This window comes from Triticum dicoccoides, chromosome 1A, assembly GCF_002162155.2.
Source record: "Triticum dicoccoides isolate Atlit2015 ecotype Zavitan chromosome 1A, WEW_v2.0, whole genome shotgun sequence".
Lineage (NCBI taxonomy): Eukaryota > Viridiplantae > Streptophyta > Magnoliopsida > Poales > Poaceae > Triticum > Triticum dicoccoides.
The window spans coordinates 564166281-564186421 of NC_041380.1; the positions used below are offsets into that span (position 1 = coordinate 564166281).

A 20141-nucleotide genomic window follows, 5' to 3' on the forward strand; every position below is an offset into this window, starting at 1 on the left:
TTTCTTGGATATCAATTCCTTCGGCTGACAATATAAAAGCTGCTACCCGTTGTGTCTAAATATTCGAGTCAAGCTATGTGGGGCAGGGAGCTATTGTGTGCCCAACAAATGTTTTGGCTGAATGAAATTAGTGGAGCTGTTTTCAAGTGTGTTCCTAGGAATGCAAGGTCTTATTCGGATTGTGACTATATCCAGGTCCACTGATTCGGTTGGGTGATGCTAATTAACTTGATGGTCCTTAATTTTTGAACTCCATAGAAGCTAATAATTTTGCACTCCATAAAATGGATTTCAAGGTCTTCTAAGGAACATAAATCAGTCCCTTGATCTGTGCATTGATACCTGCTTGCTCATTAAAAGACCAGGTGAAAGAGTCCTTGAAGGGGAGATATTGACAGGATCTTGCATTTACGTTGATGCTGCCAACTTTGATTTTGTTATAATATGAAACTAAAAAACAGGTCCTAGTTTACAGTAACAGATAATAAAATTAGAAGCAAAAATAGGTTCGCTCGCGGGTGATCAAATCCTACTTGTCATTATTTTTCTTAAAATTTAATTCTCAATGTGCTGATAACTAGGACCCACAAGTTGTAGGGGAGCGCTGGCAAGTGAGGTCTACCTTCATCTTGCCTCAGTTCATCTAATTAAGCAGGTGCGACTCAAATTAAACCCTTCATCTTACCTCAGTTCATCTTCTTCTCAGACGTACAACTAACCACCCAGCAATTCATCACGAAAGCACAGTACATCTCCAATTCCAAAGCACAAATATATATTACGATCTGAAGCCGGCTCACTATCCAAGCCCCGGTAGACTGGTACGAATGTAGATCAATGACGACAGCCATGAGGGCGTTGGTGCTTGCCAGCCACTGAAGCTTGCTGGCGTCGGTCAGAGCGTCGACATACTTCAGGTCAAAGAAAGAGCTTGTCTGTTCGCCGGTGATGCAGTCCCAAACACCGATGCCGTAGCCAATTCCTTGAGTTATGCCCGAGTTGTTGCAGCTAGCAAAGACGTTTGTTTGCTGGTCAAAGGCCAGCGCCCTCGCGTTAAAAAGCGGAGCCGTCTTCTTGCCCTCATGCGCTATGCGGAAGTGGTGACTCAGATCGCCGGTGAGCACGGAGAAAGCTGCCATGCCGCGGCCCCCAACGAGGAGCGTGGTGTCGCTGAGGTAGACAGCATCGCGGACCGGCTCAACAGGCATGAGGCAGACTGGCTGGCGCTCCTCGAGCATCCAGTTGTAGACCCGCATGATGGGGCCGTGCTTGACGCAACACCCCCCGTCTGGCGCCGCACGGACGGCCGGGCAAGCCACTGGCCTACGCCCCGGCGGCACGGAAGCGGCTAGCCGGACCCTGTCGAGATTGAGCTCACCGATGCGAGCAGCGCGGACATGGTCAAGGAGGCCATAGTAGGACGCCTCTTGGAAGAGCATCCGCTCCGGGATGACAGCCAGGACATGCAGCTCGCCCGTGCGGAGCATGTTGAGGAGCGAGGCGAAGCAGGCCGGGTCGCGGCCGATGAAGTACTCAGGCACGCCCCCGGTGGCGCCGGCGTTCCAGCAGGGTTCCAACATGGCGGCGAGCATGGTTCCCTCGCCTGCGCCTGTGAGTGTGTCAGCCGTCGTCTCGAACACCTGCCCGCCGACATTCAGCCAGATGCGGCCAGCAGCTGGTTGTGGCGTGCACATTGCCGGCTGTGCGTACAAGACTTCCGCACAGTGGACCTGTCAATGGAGAGGGTTTCGTTGCTGCACTGCCACTTCTCAAACTTCGGCTTTGTTGGGCCACACCTTACTGATTTTGTAAGACCTTCAATAAAAAGAAAACAATGAGACATTCATGCATAGGTACAGTAGCTACATTCATACATATATGCATCACAGTTTCACAGCTCTATCAATGACAACAATTTGTAAGAAACTTGCATGTGCATCGCAGCTCTATTAGTGACAACAACGGACAGCAAGCAAATATAGTGCATCCTAGTGCAAACTTAAAGTTTCACAGCACACTACATAGACAGATGGCAACTAAAAATGTCAATTCCTTTGCACTGGGATCATAAAACTATATGGATTTTGAACAGAATCATACAGTAATCACAGTCTCATGGTTGCTGTACCCCAATCTTTTCAAAAGGACACGAAAAAAGAGAGCATTTTTTTAATCTCAAGAGAAGTGTCAACAATGGACAGCAACTACATATAGTGCATCTTATCTTAGTACTAAACAATGACCATTGCTGCTAGTAGTGAACTCTCTCCTACTGCTAGGGTTTCGACACCCGTACTGAGAGAAGTGTACAAGCGGCTGCTAACTTTTTATGTGTATTGCTTGAGCAATGCACGTTGGTTGGGAGGCGCCGGACTGGGAGGGGAACAGGAGGACGAGGCGGTGGGGCGGATCTGGAAGACGAGGGGGGCGCCGGTCGATGGGGAGAGAGGCGGCGCTGGAGTGGCTGGACGGCGACGGGGTCTGCTGGACGTCCAGAGGGTCTGGAGTGACTGGACGGCGAGGGGGCGGCGGGACGTCGACGGGGCGGCGCTGGAATGATGAGGGAGGCGGGAGGCGGCGGTGGATTGGGGAGGGAGGCGGCGCGCTGGAGTGGCTGGACGGGAAGGGGAGGGAGGCGGCGCTGGAGGAGTGGGGGGCGGCAGCGGGTGTAGGGTCAAGCTTCAGTCCACTCGGGCCCTTCAGCGGTATCTTTTGGGCCGTCACTGGAAAAAAAAATCAGTTTGGGTAGTGCCTTGTCTTTCCATTGGGCCAAGCGATGAATATACAAACATGCTATTGAGTATATTTTTTTCTTGATGGGTCAGAGGATGGATGCAAAAGTTACTATCAGCTGCTGCCAAAGAGGTTCTCATTAAATCTGTTGCCCAGTCTATACCAGTTTTTTCTATGTCCTGTTTTAGGCTTTCCAGAGGGCTCTGTGATAATGTGACATCTATCATCCGCCAATTTTGACGGGGAAGTAAATAGGGGAGAAGAAAACCTTGTTGGGTATCGTGGGACGTGATGACAAAGCCAAAGAATTAAGGCGGTTTGGGATTCCGTGACCTGGAGATTTTTAACATTGCTCTTCTCCCACAGCAGGCTTGGTAGATTCTACAGGAACCCGAATCTTTTTTTGAAAGATCCAGCATTTGCTGGCTTCATTAGATTGAGCAGAGCAAGAGGTGGTACAAAATCTGATCAAGTGATCATAGCTACAGTTAACAGAGATAAAAAGGGAGGAGGACAGCGAGGGGTTAGAAAGCCCTCCCCCTCCCCCTCCTCCCCTGGAGAACATCTAATCCGCTATCTCTCGACTATATCCCCGAAAGGGGTCTCAATATCTTTTGCTCCCGCGATACGACATTGCTCCATTGTGCGCCGTATTGCCGCTAGGGTGTCATTGGGGCAGGCCGTCTTTCCCCTAAATGTGCAGTTGTTCCTCTCATTCCACAGCTCCCAGGATACTGCCATTATCATCGTTTTGACACCTTTTTTGTCCTCCTTGTCTGCCTTGGAGACAATATTGGTGACTGCTCCTCTAGTGTTGTCTTGCTCTTCCTCTCTCGGACGTAGTGAGCTACAACTCCTCCAATCGGCCACCCTCGCCCAAACAGAGCGCGAAACCGGGCAGTTCCAAAACAGGTGAGTGGAAGACTCCAAGTTTCGTAAACACAACTGACAGAAGTAAGAGTTTGTCCATTGTTTCCTCTGTAAGCGATCGTTGCACCATAGCCTGTCGAGGTGAAGCAGCCATGCAAAGAATTTGATTTTTCCCGAGGCCCAAACCTTCCAGATCAAGTTTTGCATATCCGTAGTAGGCAGGCTTTTGAATTGCAGCATATACTCTGATTTTGTTGTATACATTCCGTTGCTGTTTGCAGTCCATGCAATCGTGTCTTCGGTTTGTCCCTGATGTATTTGTCTGTGAGCTCTAATCTTTTGGGCCATCCGGATGAAGTCGGTAACCGTGGATTCCTAGTCCCCGCTTTGAAGGTCTTTTATCCATTGCTGATCAAGTAGGGCCTCGGCAACTGTTCTTGATTTCCTCTTTGATTGCTTGTACAGAGTGGGGAAGGAGATGCACAGTGGTTCGTCCCCCAGCCAGCAGCAAGTCCAGAACCTTGCTCTTCTTCCATCGCCAATGGTGACCTTTGTTGCCATGCAAAGAGGTCCTTGTCTCCTTGGTCGCATGGCATTGGGAAACTACTCCAGGGGCTATTTGGCTGCATCCATGTCAGCCAGAGCCAGCGTAAACGAAGGGCTCTACTCATACTATGCAGGCCTTGGATTCCAACTCCTCCTTTTTTCGTTGGAGTACACACCTTCTTCCAGTTAACCTTACACGCTGCACCTATTGCCTCGCTCTCTTGCGCCCATAAAAATCTTCTTCTAGTCTTGTTGATCTCCTTTAACAGCTTCTTTGGTGGTCGGAGCGCTGTTAGGGCAAAAGTTGGCATTGCGGAGAGCACGCTGCGAACAAGCACTCGTCTTCCAGCAATGTTCATGAGCTTGCCTTTCCAACCAGCAAGCCTGGCTCTAATTCTATCTAATATGAACTGAAGACGCACTAATCTAATCCTATGTGTGGAGATGGGGAGGCCCAGGTAAGTCATCGGGAAACCTACAACTTTCCCTCTAAAGTCGTGGAGCACCTCCAAGAGGTTTATGCCTTCACACCTAATAGGGGCTACTGAAGATTTCTCCTGGTTTAATCTAAGGCCAGTCGCGTCGCCGAAAGAGTGCAGAATTTGAAGCAGGGCTTGCACCTCCTCTTTGATCGGGTTTGCAGAAATCACTGCATCGTCGGTGTAGAGGCTTACCCTCATGCTCATCCCCCTCCCCGGCAGAGGTGCTAAAATGCCCTACTCAGTCACAGCAGCGAGTAGACGATGCAGAGGATCGATTGCGATGATGAAAAGCAAAGGTGAGAGGGGGTCTCCCTGTCTTAGTCCTTTTTTGTGTATGATCGGAAGGCCAGCATCGCCATTTAGCAGGCAGGAAGATGTCGCTGTGGACAGCAGAATTGCCATCCAATCTCTCCATCTGGCGCTAAATCCCAATCGCTGCAAAACCTCCAGAAGATAGTCTTAGGAGATGTTGTCAAAAGCCTTTTGGATATCCAGCTTGAAGAGCAGGGCCGACTTCTTTCTTCTATGCATTGATCTCACACTGCCCTATACATATAAGTAGCTGTCGTGGATGCATTTTCCCTTCTGGAAGGCCGATTGCGCTGGCGAAATAATATCAGGGATAACCTTAGTCAATCTTATGGACAGGACCTTTGTGATTAACTTTGCAACCGAGCTAATTAAGCTGATTGGTCTGAAGTGTCTGACTTCAGAGGCCTCCTCTTTTTTGGGATAAGTGTTATGAACGCCTTGTTTATCTCCTCAAAATTCTTTCCGGCTAGATGGTAGAACCTGTTGAAAACTGCCATCACATCATCCTTGATAGCGTCCCAGCTTGCTCTGAAAAATTTGCCAGTGAAACCGTCAGGCCCCGGTGCTTTCTCTGCCAGGGAGGCCACAACAGCTTTCCAAACTTCATCTTCAGAGAAAGGGTTGTCAAGGCCTCCAGCCTCGATCCTTGGCATCTACAGTTCAGACCAGTTGATCGTATGTTGTCGTTGTTCTCTTCAGCCTATATGAGCGGTGAACTGTTTTCTGATTTCCTCTGCTTTTTATGCATGTTCTGTCAGCATCCTCCCCTCCTGTGATGTAATTGTGCGGATGGAGTTTTTCCTTTTTCTGGCATTGTACTTTGCATGGAAAAACTTTGTGCTTGCGTCTCCTACCCGTAGCCAGGTTATTCTTGAAGCTTGTCTCTTTCTTGCTCTTTCGATCGCAGCCAGCCCCAACACTCTATTCTTGAGCTGTTTTCTTAGGGAGAATTCGGCCGGTGATAGATGTCTCTTCTCTTGAGCTATATCCAATCTCAAAATCACCTCATGAGCAATGTGGAGTTGCAGCTTAATCTTGATGAACAAGGATCTGCTCCATATTTTCAAGTCCTTAGCCGTTCTCTGCATCTTGATCTTCATCCTAATGTACGGGTGATAACCCACAAGTATAGGGGATCGCAACAGTTTTCGAGGGTAAGGTATTCAACCCAAATTTATTGATTCGACACAAGGGGAGCCAAAGAATATTCTCAAGTATTAGCAGCTGAGTTGTTAATTCAACCACACCTGGAAACTTAGTATCTGCAGCAAAGTATTTAGTAGCAAAGTAATATGATAGTAGTGGTAATGGTAGCAAAAGGTAACAGTAGTAAAAGTAATGTTTTTGGTATTTTGTAGTGATGATAGCAATAGCAACGGGAAAGTAAATAAGCGAAGAACAATATATGGAAAGCTCATAGGCAATGGATCAGTGATGGAGAATTATGCCGGATGCGGTTCATCATATAACAGTCATTTTTGGAAATATGCCCTAGAGGCAATAATAAAAGGATTATTATTATATTTCCTTGTTCATGATAATTGTCTTTTATTCATGCTATAATTGTGTTATCCGGAAATCGTAATACATGTGTGAATACATAGACACCAACATGTCCCTAGTAAGCCTCTAGTTGACTAGCTCGTTGATCAATAGATAGTCATGGTTTCCTGACTATGGACATTGGATGTCATTGATAACGATATCACATCATTAGGAGAATGATGTGACGGACAAGACCCAATCCTAAACTTAGCACAAGATCGTATAGTTCGTTTGCTAGAGTTTTTCCAATGTCAAGTATCTTTTCCTTAGACCATGAGATCGTGTAACTCCCGGATGCCGTAGGAGTGCTTTGGGTGTACCAAACGTCACAACGTAACTGGGTGACTATAAAGGTATACTACGGGTATCTCCGAAAGTGTCTGTTGGGTTGACACGGATCAAGACTGGGATTTGTCACTCCGTATAACGGAGAGGTATCTCTGGGCCCACTCGGTAATGCATCATCATAATGAGCTCAAAGTGACCAAGTGTCTAGTCACGAGATCATGCATTACGGTACGAGTAAAGTGACTTGCCGGTAACGAGATTGAACGAGGTATTGGGATACCGACGATCGAATCTCGGGCAAGTAACGTACCGATTGACAAAGGGAATTGTATACGGGGTTGCTTGAATCCTCGACATCATGGTTCATCCGATGAGATCATCGAGGAGCATGTGGGAGCCAACATGGGTATCCAGATCCCGCTGTTGGTTATTGACCGGAGAGCCATCTCGGCCATGTCTACATGTCTCCCGAACCCGTAGGGTCTACACACTTAAGGTTCGGTGACGCTAGGTTGTAGAGATATAATATGCAATAACCCTAAAGTTTTTCGGAGTCCCGGATGAGATCCCGTACGTCACGAGGACTTCCGGAATGGTCCGGAGGTGAAGAATTATATATAGGAAGTGCAGTTTCGGCCATCGGGAGAGTTTCGGGGGTCACCGGTATTGTATTGGGACCACCAGAAGGGTCCCGGGGGTCCACCAGGTGGGGCCACCCATCCCGGAGGGCCCCATGGGACAAAGTGGGGAGGGGAACCAGCCCATAGTGGGCTGGTGCGCCCCCCTTGGCCCACCCCATGCGCCTAGGGTTGGGAACCCTAGGTCGGGGGGCGCCCCACCTGGCTTGGGGGGCGCTCCACCCCTTGGCCGCCGCCCCCCCTAGGAGATCCCATCTCCTAGGGCCGGCGCACCCCCTAGGGGGCCTATATAAACGGGGGGAGGGGGCAGCCGCACCCTTGAGTCTTGGCGCCTCCCTCTCCCCTGCTACACCTCTCCCTCTCGTAGTAGAACGGCGAAGCCCTGCTGCGGTGACCCCTGCATCCACCACCATGCCGTCGTGCTGCTGGATCTTCATCAACCTCTCCTCCCCCCTTGCTGGATCAAGAAGGAGGAGACATCACGCTGACCGTACGTGTGTTGAACACGGAGGTGCCGTCCGTTCGACGCTAGGATCTCCGGTGATTTGGATCATGTCGAGTACGACTTCCTCATCCCCGTTCTTTGAACGCTTCCGCGCGTGATCTACAAAGGTATGTAGATGCAATCCGATCACTCGTTCCTAGATGAACTCATAGATGGATCTTGGTGAAAACGTAGGAAATATTTGTTTTCTGCAACGTTCCCCAACAGTGGCATCATGAGCTAGGTCTATGCGTAGTTTCTTTGCACGAGTAGAACACAATTTGTTGTGGGCGTAGATGTTGTCAACTTTCTTGCCGCTACTAGTCTCATTTTGCTTTAGCAGTATTGTGGGATGAAGCGGCCCGGACCAACCTTACATGTACGCTTACGTGAGACCGGTTCCACCGACTGACATGCACTAGTTGCATAAGGTGGCTGGCGGGTGTCTGTCTCTCCCACTTTAGTTGGAGCGGATTCGATGAAAAGGGTCCTTATGAAGGGTAAATAGAAGTTGACAAATCACGTTGTGGCTTTCACGTAGGTAAGAAAACGTTCTTGCTAGAACCCTATTGCAGCCACGTAAAACTTGCAAGAACAATTAGAGGACGTCTAACTTGTTTTTGCAGCAAGTGTTTTGTGATGTGATATGGCCAAAGTTGTGATGAATGATGAATGATATATATGTGATGTATGATATGTTCATGCTATTGTAATAGGAATCACGGCTTGCATGTCGATGAGTATGACAACCGACAGGAGCCATAGGAGTTGTCTTTATTTTTTTGTATGACCTGCGTGTCATTGAGAAATGCCATGTAAATTACTTTACTTTATTGCTAAACGTGTTAGCCATAGTAGTAGAAGTAATAGTTGGCGAGAAACTTCATGGAGACACGATGATGGAGATCATGATGATGGAGATCATGGTGTCATGCCGGTGACAAGATGATCATGGAGCCCCAAGATGGAGATCAAAGGAGCTATGTGATATTGGCCATATCATGTCACTATTATTATTTGATTGCATGTGATGTTTATCATGTTTTTTCATCTTATTTACTTAGAACGACGGTAGTAAATAAGATGGTCCCTCATAATAATTTCAAGAAAGTGTTCCCCCTAACTGTGCACCATTGCGACAGTTCGTTGTTTCGAAGCACCACGTGATGATTGGGTGTGATAGATTCCAACGTTCACATACAACGGGTGTAAGACTGATTTACACATGCAAACACTTAGTTGACTTGACGAGCCTAGCATGTACAGACATGGCCTCGGAACACAGAAGTCCGAAAGGTCGAGCATGAGTCGTATAGAAGATACGATCAACATGAAGATGTTCACCGATGTTGACTAGTCCGTCTCATGTGATGATCGGACACGGCCTAGTTAACTCGGATCATGTTATACTTAGATGACTGGAGGGATGTCTATCTAAGTGGGAGTTCATTGAATAATTTGATTTAGATGAACTTAATTATCATGAACTTAGTCTAAAATCTTTACAACATGTATTGTAGATCAAATGGCCAACGTTGTCCTCAACTTCAACGCGTTCCTAGAGAAAACCAAGCTGAAAGACAATGGCAGCAACTATACAGACTGGGTCCGGAACTTGAGGATCATCCTCATAGCTGCCAAGAAAGATTATGTCCTACAAGCACCGCTAGGTGAAGCACCTGTTCTCCCTGCAGAACAAGACGTTATGAACGCTTGGCAGACACGTACCGGTGATTACTCCCTCGTTCAGTGTGGCATGCTTTAAAAAGCTTAGAACCGGGGATCCAAAAGCGTTTTGAGAGACACGGAGCATATGAGATGTTCGAAGAGCTGAAAATGGTTTTTCAAGCTCATGCCCGGGTCGAGAGATATGAAGTCTCCGACAAGTTCTTCAACTGTAAGATGGAGGAAAATAGTTCTGTCAGTGAGCACATACTCACTATGCCAGGGTTACATAACCGCTTGACTCAGCTAGGAGTTAATCTCCCGAATGACGCGGTCATTGATAGAATCCTTCAGTCGCTTCCACCGAGCTACAAGAGCTTTGTGATGAACTTCAATATGCAGGGGATGGAAAAGACCATTCCTGAAGTATTTGCAATGCTGAAATCAGCAGAGGTAGAAGTCAAAAAGGAACATCAAGTGTTGATGGTGAATAAAACCACTAAGTTCAAGAAAGGCAAGGGTAAGAAAAACTTCAAGAAGGACGGCAAGGGAGTTGCCGCGCCCGGCAAGCAAGCTGCCGGGAAGAAGCCAAAGAATGGACCCAAGCCAGAGACTGAGTGCTTTTATTGCAAGGAAAGTGGTCACTGGAAGCGGAACTGCCCCAAATACTTAGCGGACAAGAAGGCCGGCAAAACGGAAGGTATGTGTGATATACATGTAATTGATGTGTACCTTACCAGTACTCGTAGTAGCTCCTGGGTATTTGATACCGGTGCCGTTGCTCACATTTGTAACTCAAAGCAGGAGCTGCGAAATAAGCGGAGACTGGCGAAGGACGAGGTGACGATGCGCGTCGGGAATGGTTCCAAGGTCGATGTGATCGCCGTCGGCACGCTACCTCTACATTTACCTACGGGATTAGTTTTAAACCTCAATAATTGTTATTTAGTGCCAAGTTTGAGCATGAACATTGTATCAGGATCTCGTTTAATACGAGATGGCTACTCATTTAAATCCAAGAATAATGGTTGTTCTATTTATATGAGAGATATGTTTTATGGTCATGCTCCGATGGTGAATGGTTTATTCTTAATGAATCTCGAGCGTAATGCTACACATATTCATAGTGTGAGTACCAAAAGATGTAAGGTTGATAATGATAGTCCCACATACTTGTGGCACTGCCGCCTTGGTCACATAGGTGTCAAACGCATGAAGAAGCTCCATGCAGATGGACTTTTAGAGTCTCTTGATTACGAATCATTTGACACATGCGAACCATGCCTCATGGGTAAAATGGCCAAGACTCTGTTCTCAGGAACAATGGAGCGAGCAACCAACTTATTGGAAATCATACATACTGATGTGTGCGGTCCAATGAGTGTTGAGGCTCACGGTGGTTATCGTTATGTTCTCACCCTCACTGATGACTTGAGTAGATATGGGTATGTCTACTTAATGAAACACAAGTCTGAGACCTTTGAAAGGTTCAAGGAATTTCAGAGTGAGGTTGAGAATCAACGTGACAGGAAAATCAAGTTCCTGCGATCAGATCATGGAGGAGAATACTTGAGTCACGAATTTGGCACATACTTAAGAAAATGTGGAATAGTTTCACAATTCACGCTGCCTGGAACACCTCAGCGTAATGGTGTGTCCGAACGTCGTAATCGCACTCTATTAGATATGGTGCGATCTATGATGTCTCTTACCGATTTACCGCTATCTTTTTGGGGCTATGCTTTAGAGACTGCCGCATTCACTTTAAATAGGGCTCCGTCAAAATCCGTTGAGACGACACCGTATGAGTTATGGTTTGGGAAGAAACCTAAGCTGTCGTTTCTAAAAGTTTGGGGATGCGATGCTTATGTCAAGAAACTTCAACCTGAAAAGCTTGAACCCAAGTCGGAAAAATGCGTCTTCATAGGATACCCTAAAGAAACTATTGGGTATACCTTCTACCTCAGATCCGAAGGCAAGATCTTTGTTTCCAAGAATGGATCCTTTCTAGAGAAGGAGTTTCTCTCGAAAGAAGTAAGTGGGAGGAAAGTATAACTTGATGAAGTATTACCTCTTGAACCGGAAAATGGCGCAACTCAAGAAAATGTTCCTGAGGTGCCTGCACCGACTAGAGAGGAAGTTAATGATGATGATCATGAAACTTCAGATCAAGTTGCTACTGAACTTCGTAGGTCCACAAGGACACGTTCCGCACCAGAGTGGTACGGCAACCCTGTCTTGGAAATCATGTTGTTAGACAACGGTGAACCTTCGAACTATGAAGAAGCGATGGCGGGCCCGAATTCTGACAAATGGCTGGAAGCCATGAAATCCGAGATAGGATCCATGTATGAAAACGAAGTATGGACTTTGACTGACTTGCTCGTTGAGCGGCGAGCCATAGAAAAGAAATGGATCTTTAAGAAGAAGACGGACGCGGATGGTAATGTTACCATCTATAAAGCTCGACTTGTCGCTAAGGGTTATCGGCAAGTTCAAGGGGTTGACTACGATGAGACTTTCTCTCCCGTAGCGAAGCTGAAGTCCGTCCGAATTATGTTAGCAATTGCCGCATACTATGATTATGAGATATGGCAAATGGACGTCAACACGGCATTCCTTAATGGTTTCCTTAAGGAAGAATTGTATATGATGCAGCCGGAAGGTTTTGTCGATCCTAAGAATGCTGACAAGGTGTGCAAGCTCCAACGCTCGATTTATGGGCTGGTGCAAGCATCTCGGAGTTGGAACATTCGCTTTGATGAGATGATCAAAGCGTTTGGGTTTATGCAGACTTATGGAGAAGCCTGCGTTTACAAGAAAGTGAGTGGGAGCTCTGTAGCATTTCTCATATTATATGTAGATGACATACTTTTGATGGGAAATGATATAGAGCTTTTGGACAGCATTAAGGCCTACTTGAATAAGAGTTTTTCAATGAAGGACCTTGGAGAAGCTGCTTATATTTAGGCATCAAGATCTATAGAGATAGATCAAGACGCCTCATAGGTCTTTCACAAAGCACATACCTTGATAAGATATTGAAGAAGTTCAATATGGATCAGTCTAAGAAGGGGTTCTTGCCTGTGTTGCAAGGTGTGAAATTGAGCTCAGCTCAATGTCCGACCACGACAGAAGATATAGAAGAGATGAGTGTCATCCCCTATGCCTCAGCCATAGGGTCTATTATGTATGTCATGCTGTGTACCAAACCTGATGTAAACCTTGCCGTAAGTTTGGTAGGTAGGTACCAAAGTAATTCCGGCAAGGAACACTGGACAGCGGTCAAGAATGTCCTGAAGTACCTGAAAATGACTAAGGAAATGTTTCTCGTTTATGGAGGTGACGAAGAGCTCGTCGTAAAGGGTTACGTCGACGCTAGCTTCGGCACAGATTTGGATGACTCTAAGTCACAAACCGAATACGTGTATATTTTGAATGGTGGGGCAGTAAGCTGGTGTAGTTGCAAGCAGAGCGTCGTGGCGGGATCTACATGTGAAGTGGAGTACATGGCAGCCTCGGAGGCAGCGCATGAAGCAATTTGGGTGAAGGAGTTCATCACCGACCTAGGAGTCATACCCAATGCGTCGGGGCCGATCAAACTCTTCTGTGACAACACTGGAGCTACTGCACTTGCCAAGGAGCCCAGGTTTCACAAGAAGACAAGGCACATCAAGCGTCGCTTCAACTCCATTCGTGAAAATGTTCAAGATGGAGACATAGATATTTGTAAAGTACATACGGACCTGAATGTAGCAGATCCGTTGACTAAACCTCTCCCTAGAGCAAAACATGATCAACACCAGAATTCCATGGGTGTTCGATTCATCACAATGTAACTAGATTATTGACTCTAGTGCGAGTGGGAGACTGTTGGAAATATGCCCTAGAGGCAATAATAAAAGGATTATTATTATATTTTTGTTCATGATAATTGTCTTTTATTCATGCTATAATTGTGTTATCCGTAAATCGTAATACATGTGTGAATACATAGACACCAACATGTCCCTAGTAAGCCTCTAGTTGACTAGCTCGTTGATCAATAGATTGTCATGGTTTCCTGACTATGGACATTGGATGTCATTGATAACGAGATCACATCATTAGGAGAATGATGTGATGGACAAGATCCAATCCTAAACTTAGCACAAGATCGTATAGTTCGTTTGCTAGAGTTTTTCCAATGTCAAGTATCTTTTCCTTAGACCATGAGATCGTGTAACTCCCGGATGCCGTAGGAGTGCTTTGGGTGTACCAAACATCACAACATAACTGGGTGACTATAAAGGTATACTACGGGTATCTCCGAAAGTGTCTGTTGGGTTGACACGGATCAAGACTGGGATTTGTCACTCCGTATAACGGAGAGGTATCTCTGGGCCCACTCGGTAATGCATCATCATAATGAGCTCAAAGTGACCAAGTGTCTGGTCACGGGATCATGCATTACGGTACGAGTAAAGTGACTTGCTGGTAACGAGATTGAACGAGGTATTGGGATACCGACGATTGAATCTCGGGCAAGTAACATACCGATTGACAAAGGGAATTGTATACGGGGTTGCTTGAATCCTCGACATCATGGTTCATCCGATGAGATCATCGAGGAGCATGTGGGAGCCAACATGGGTATCCAGATCCCGCTGTTGGTTATTGACCGGAGAGCCATCTCGGTCATGTCTACATGTCTCCCGAACCCGTAGGGTCTACACACTTAAGGTTCGGTGACGCTAGGGTTGTAGAGATATAATATGCAGTAACCCGAAAGTTGTTCGGAGTCCCGGATGAGATCCCGGACGTCACGAGGAGTTCTGGAATGGTCTGGGGGTGAAGAATTATATATAGGAAGTGCAGTTTCGGCCATCGGGTGAGTTTCGGGGGTCATCGGTATTGTACCGGGACCACCGGAAGGGTCCCGGGGGTCTACCGGGTGGGGCCACCCATCTCGGAGGTCCCCATGGGCCAAAGTGGGGAGGGGAACCAGCCCATAGTGGGCTGGTGCGCCCCCCTTGGCCCACCCCATGCGCCTAGGGTTGGGAACCCTAGGGTGGGGGTCGCCCCACCTGGCTTGGGGGGCACTCCACCCCTTGGCCGCCGCCCCCCCCCCTAGGAGATCCCATCTCCTAGGGCCGGCGCACCCCCTAGGGGGCCTATATAAAGGGGGGAGGGGGCAGCCGCACCCTTGAGTCTTGGCCCCTCCCTCTCCCCTGCTACACCTCTCCCTCTTGTAGTAGAACGGCGAAGCCCTGCTGTGGTGACCCCTGCATCCACCACCACGCCGTCGTGATGCTGGATCTTCATCAACCTCTCCTCCCCCCTTGCTGGATCAAGAAGGAGGAGACGTCACACTGACCGTACATGTGTTGAACACGGAGGTGCCGTCCGTTCGGCGCTAGGATCTCCGGTGATTTGGATCACGTCGAGTACGACTTCCTCATCCCCGTTCTTGATCTACAAAGGTATGTAGTTGCAATCCGATCACTCGTTGCTAGATGAACTCATAGATGGATCTTGGTGAAACCGTAGGAAATTTTTTGTTTTCTGCAACGTTTCCCAACAGTCATAACCTAGGGTGACACAGAACTAGCTCCAGTTCATCAATGTAATGTAGGCATGTATTCCGAATATAGGCACACGTGCTTATGGAAAAGAACTTGCATGACATCTTTTGTCCTACCCTCCCGTGGCAACGGGGTCCTTATGGAAACTATGGGATATTAAGGCCTGCATTTAATAGAGTACCGGAACAAAGAATTAACACATAGTGAATACATGAACTCCTCAAACTACGGTCATCACCGGTAAGTATCCCGATTATTGTCACTTCGGGGTTAATGGATCATAACACATAGGTGACTATAGACTTGCAAGATAGGATCAAGAACTCTCTATATTGATGAAAACATAATAGGTTCAGATCTGAAATCATGGCACTCGGGCCCTAGTGACAAGCATTAAGCATAGCAAAGTCATAGCAACATCAATCTCAGAACATAGTGGGTACTAGGGATCAAACCCTAACAAAACTAACTCGATTACATGATAGATCCCATCCAACCCATCACCGTCCAGCAAGCCTACGATGGAATTACTCACGCACGGCAGTGAGCATCATGAAATTGGCGATGGAGGATGGTTGATGATGATGATGGCGACGGATTCCCCTCTCCGGAGCCCCGAACGGATTCCAGATCAGCCCTCCCGGGAGGTTTTAGGGCTTGGCGGCGGCTCTGTATGGTAAAACGCGATGAATTCTTCTCTCTGATTTTTTTCTTCCCGAAACACAATATATAGAGTTGGAGTTGGAGTCGGAGGAGCTCCAGGGGGCCCGCGAGGTAGGGGGCGCGCCCTAGGGGGGCAGGCGTGTTGGGGAACATTGCAGAAAACAAAAAATTTCCTACAGTTTCACCAAGATCCATCTATGAGTTCATCTAGAAACGAGTGATCGGATTGCATCTACATACCTTTGTAGATCACGCGCGGAAGCGTTCAAAGAACGGGGATGAGGAAGTCGTACTCGACGTGATCCAAATCACCGGAGATCCTAGCGCCGAACGGACGGCACCTCCGCGTTCAACACACGTATGGTCAGTGTGACGTCTCCTCCTTCTTGATCCAGCAAGGGGGGAGGAGAGGTTGATGAAGATCCAGCAGCACGACGGCGTGGTGATGGATGCAGGGGTCACCGCAGCAGGGCTTCGCCGTTCTACTACAAGAGGGAGAGGTGTAGCAGGGGAGAGGGAGGCGCTTAGACTCAAGGGTGCGGCTGCCCCTCCCTCCCCTCCTTTTATATAGGCTCCCCTAGGGGGGCGCCGGCCCTAGGAGATGGGATCTCCTAGGGGGGCGGCGGCCAAGGGTGGAGTGGCCCCCTAAGGGAAGTGGGGCGCCCCCCCCCCCACCCTAGGGTTTCCAACCCTAGGCGCAGGGGGTTAGCCAAGGGGGGAGCACCAGCCCACTATGGGCTGGTTCCCCTCCCCAGTTCAGCCCATGGGGCCCTCCGGGATGGGTGGCCCCTCCTAGTGGACCCCCGGGACCCTTCCGGTGGTCCCGGTAAAATACCGGTGACCCCCGAAACTCTCCCGATGGCCGAAACTGCACTTCCTATATATAATTCTTCACCTCCGGACCATTCCGGAACTCCTCGTGACGTCCGGGATCTCATCCGGGACTCCGAACAACTTTCGGGTTACTGCATATTCATATCTCTACAACCCTAGCGTCACCGAACCTTAAGTGTGTAGACCCTACGGGTTCGGGAGACATGTAGACATGACCGAGATGGCTCTCCGGTCAATAACCAACAGCGAGATTTGGATACCCATGTTGGCTCCCACATGCTCCTCGATGATCTCATCGGATGAACCACGATGTCGAGGATTCAAGCAACCCCGTATACAATTCCCTTTGTCAATCGGTACGTTACTTGCCCGAGATTCGATCGTCGGTATCCCAATACCTCGTTCAATCTCGTTACCGGCAAGTCACTTTACTCGTACCGTAATGCATGATCCCGTGACCAGACACTTGGTCACTTTGAGCTCATTATGATGATGCATTACCGAGTGGGCCCAGAGATACCTCTCCATCATACGGAGTGACAAATCCCAGTCTTGATCCGTGTCAACCCAACAGACACTTTCAGAGATACCCGTAGTATACCTTTATAGTCACCCAGTTACGTTGTGATGTTTGGTACACCCAAAGCACTCCTACGGCATCCGGGAGTTACATGATCTCATGGTCTAAGGAAAAGATACTTGACATTGGAAAAACTCTAGCAAATGAACTATACGATCTTGTGCTATGTTTAGGATTGGGTCTTGTCTATCACATCATTCTCCTAATGATGTGATCTCGTTATCAATGACATCCAATGTCCATAGTCAGGAAACCATGACTATCTGTTCATCAACGAGCTAGTCAACTAGAGGCTTACTAGGGACATGTTGGTGTCTATGTATTCACACATGTATTACGATTTCCGGATAACACAATTATAGCATGAATAAAAGACAATTATCATGAACAAGGAAATATAATAATAATCCTTTTATTATTGCCTCTAGGGCATATTTCCAACAGTCTCCCACTTGCACTAGAGTCAATAATCTAGTTACATTGTGATGAATCGAACACCCATGGAATTCTGGTGTTGATCATGTTTTGCTCTAGGGAGAGGTTTAGTCAATGGATCTGCTACATTCAGGTCCGTATGTACTTTACAAATATCTATGTCTCCATCTTGAACATTTTCATGAATGGAGTTGAAGCGACGCTTGATGTGCCTAGTCTTCTTGTGAAACCTGGGCTCCTTGGCAAGTGCAATAGCCCCAGTGTTGTCACAGAAGAGTTTGATCGGCCCCGATGCATTGGGTATGACTCCTAGGTCGGTGATGAACTCCTTCACCCAAATTGCTTCATGCGCTGCCTCCGAGGCTGCCATGTACTCCGCTTCACACGTAGATCCCGCCACGACGCTCTGCTTGCAACTACACCAGCTTACTGCCCCACCATTCAAAATATACACGTATCCGGTTTGTGACTTAGAGTCATCCAGATCTGTGTCGAAGCTAGCGTCGACGTAACCCTTTACGACAAGCTCTTCGTCACCTCCATAAACGAGAAACATTTCCTTAGTCCTTTTCAGGTACTTCAGGATATTCTTGACCGCTGTCCAGTGTTCCTTGCCGGGATTACTTTGGTACCTACCTACCAAACTTACGACAAGGTTTACATCAGGTCTGGTACACAGCATGGCATACATAATAGACCCTATGGCTGAGGCATAGGGGATGACACTCATCTCTTCTATATCTTCTGCCGTGGTCAGACATTGAGCTGAGCTCAATTTCACACCTTGCAACACAGGCAAGAACCCCTTCTTAGACTGATCCATATTGAACTTCTTCAATATCTTATCAAGGTATGTGCTTTCTGAAAGACCTATGAGGCGTCTTGATCTATCTCTATAGATCTTGATGCCTAAAATATAAGCAGCTTCTCCAAGGTCCTTCATTGAAAAACTCTTATTCAAGTAGGCCTTAATGCTGTCCAAAAGCTCTATATCATTTCCCATCAAAAGTATGTCATCTACGTATAATATGAGAAATGCTACAGAGCTCCCACTCACTTTCTTGTAAACGCAGGCTTCTCCATAAGTCTGCATAAACCCAAACGCTTTGATCATCTCATCAAAGCGAATGTTCCAACTCCGAGATGCTTGCACCAGCCCATAAATCGAGCGTTGGAGCTTGCACACCTTGTCAGCATTCTTAGGATCGACAAAACCTTCCGGCTGCATCATATACAATTCTTCCTTAAGAAAACCATTAAGGAATGCCGTGTTGACGTCCATTTGCCATATCTCATAATCATAGTATGCGGCAATTGCTAACATAATTCGGACGGACTTCAACTTCGCTACGGGAGAGAAAGTCTCATCGTAGTCAACCCCTTGAACTTGCCGATAACCCTTAGCAACAAGTCGAGCTTTATAGATGGTAACATTACCATCCGCGTCCGTCTTCTTCTTAAAGATCCATTTGTTTTCTATCGCTCGCCGATCATCGGGCAAGTCTGTCAAAGTCCATACTTTGTTTTCATACATGGATCCTATCTCGGATTGCATGGCTTCAAGCCATTTGTTGGAATCTGGGCCCGCCATTGCTTCTTCATAGTTCGAAGGTTCACCGTTGTCTAATAACACGATTTCCAAGACAGGGTTGCCGTACCACTCTGGTGCGGAACGTGTCCTTGTGGACCTACGAAGTTCAGTAGAAACTTGATCTGAAGTTTCATGATCATCATCATTAACTTCCTCTCTAGTCGGTACAGGCACCTCAGGAACATTTTCTTGAGTTGCGCCATTTTCCGGTTCAAGAGGTAATACTTCATCAAGTTCTACTTTCCTCCCACTTACTTCTTTCGAGAGAAACTCCTTCTCTAGAAAGGATCCATTCTTGGCAACAAAGATCTTGCCTTCGGATCTGAGGTAGAAGGTATACCCAATAGTTTCTTTAGGGTATCCTATGAAGACGCATTTTTCCGACTTGGGTTCGCTTTTCAGGTTGAAATTTCTTGACATAAGCATCGCATCCCCAAACTTTTAGAAACGACAGCTTAGGCTTCTTCCCAGACCATAATTCATACGGTGTCGTCTCAACGGATTTCGACGGAGCCCTATTTAAAGTGAATGCGGCAGTCTCTAAAGCATAGCCCCAAAATGATAGCGGTAAATCGGTAAGAGACATCATAGATCGCACCATATCTAATAGAGTGCGATTACGACGTTCGGACACACCATTACGCTGAGGTGTTCCAGGCGGCGTGAGTTGTGAAACTATTCCACATTTTCTTAAGTGTGTGCCAAATTCATGACTCAAGTATTCTCCCCCACGATCTGATCGCAAGAACTTGATTTTCCTGTCACGTTGATTCTCAACCTCACTCTGAAATTCCTTGAACCTTTCAAAGGTCTCAGACTTGTGTTTCATTAAGTAGACATACCCATATCTACTCAAGTCATCAGTGAGGGTGAGAACATAACGATAACCACCGCGAGCCTCAACACTCATT

General features: G+C 47.3%; 1 protein-coding gene across 1 annotated transcript; it reads right to left on the minus strand.

Annotated features, from left to right (window-relative positions):
• Positions 1-576: 576 nt before the first annotated feature.
• Positions 577-1805, minus strand: LOC119333643 (BTB/POZ domain-containing protein At2g24240-like). Its single transcript, XM_037606497.1, has one exon. The coding sequence runs from the start codon at positions 1692-1694 to the stop codon at positions 687-689; it is 1008 nt and encodes a 335-aa protein (XP_037462394.1). The 5' UTR covers positions 1695-1805; the 3' UTR covers positions 577-686.
• Positions 1806-20141: the final 18336 nt, after the last annotated feature.

What these genes read in the sequence shown, in the direction of transcription:
- LOC119333643 (XM_037606497.1), bottom strand. Translation starts at nt 1,694, where the DNA reads ATGTGCACGCCACAACCAGCTGCTGGCCGCATCTGGCTGAATGTCGGC.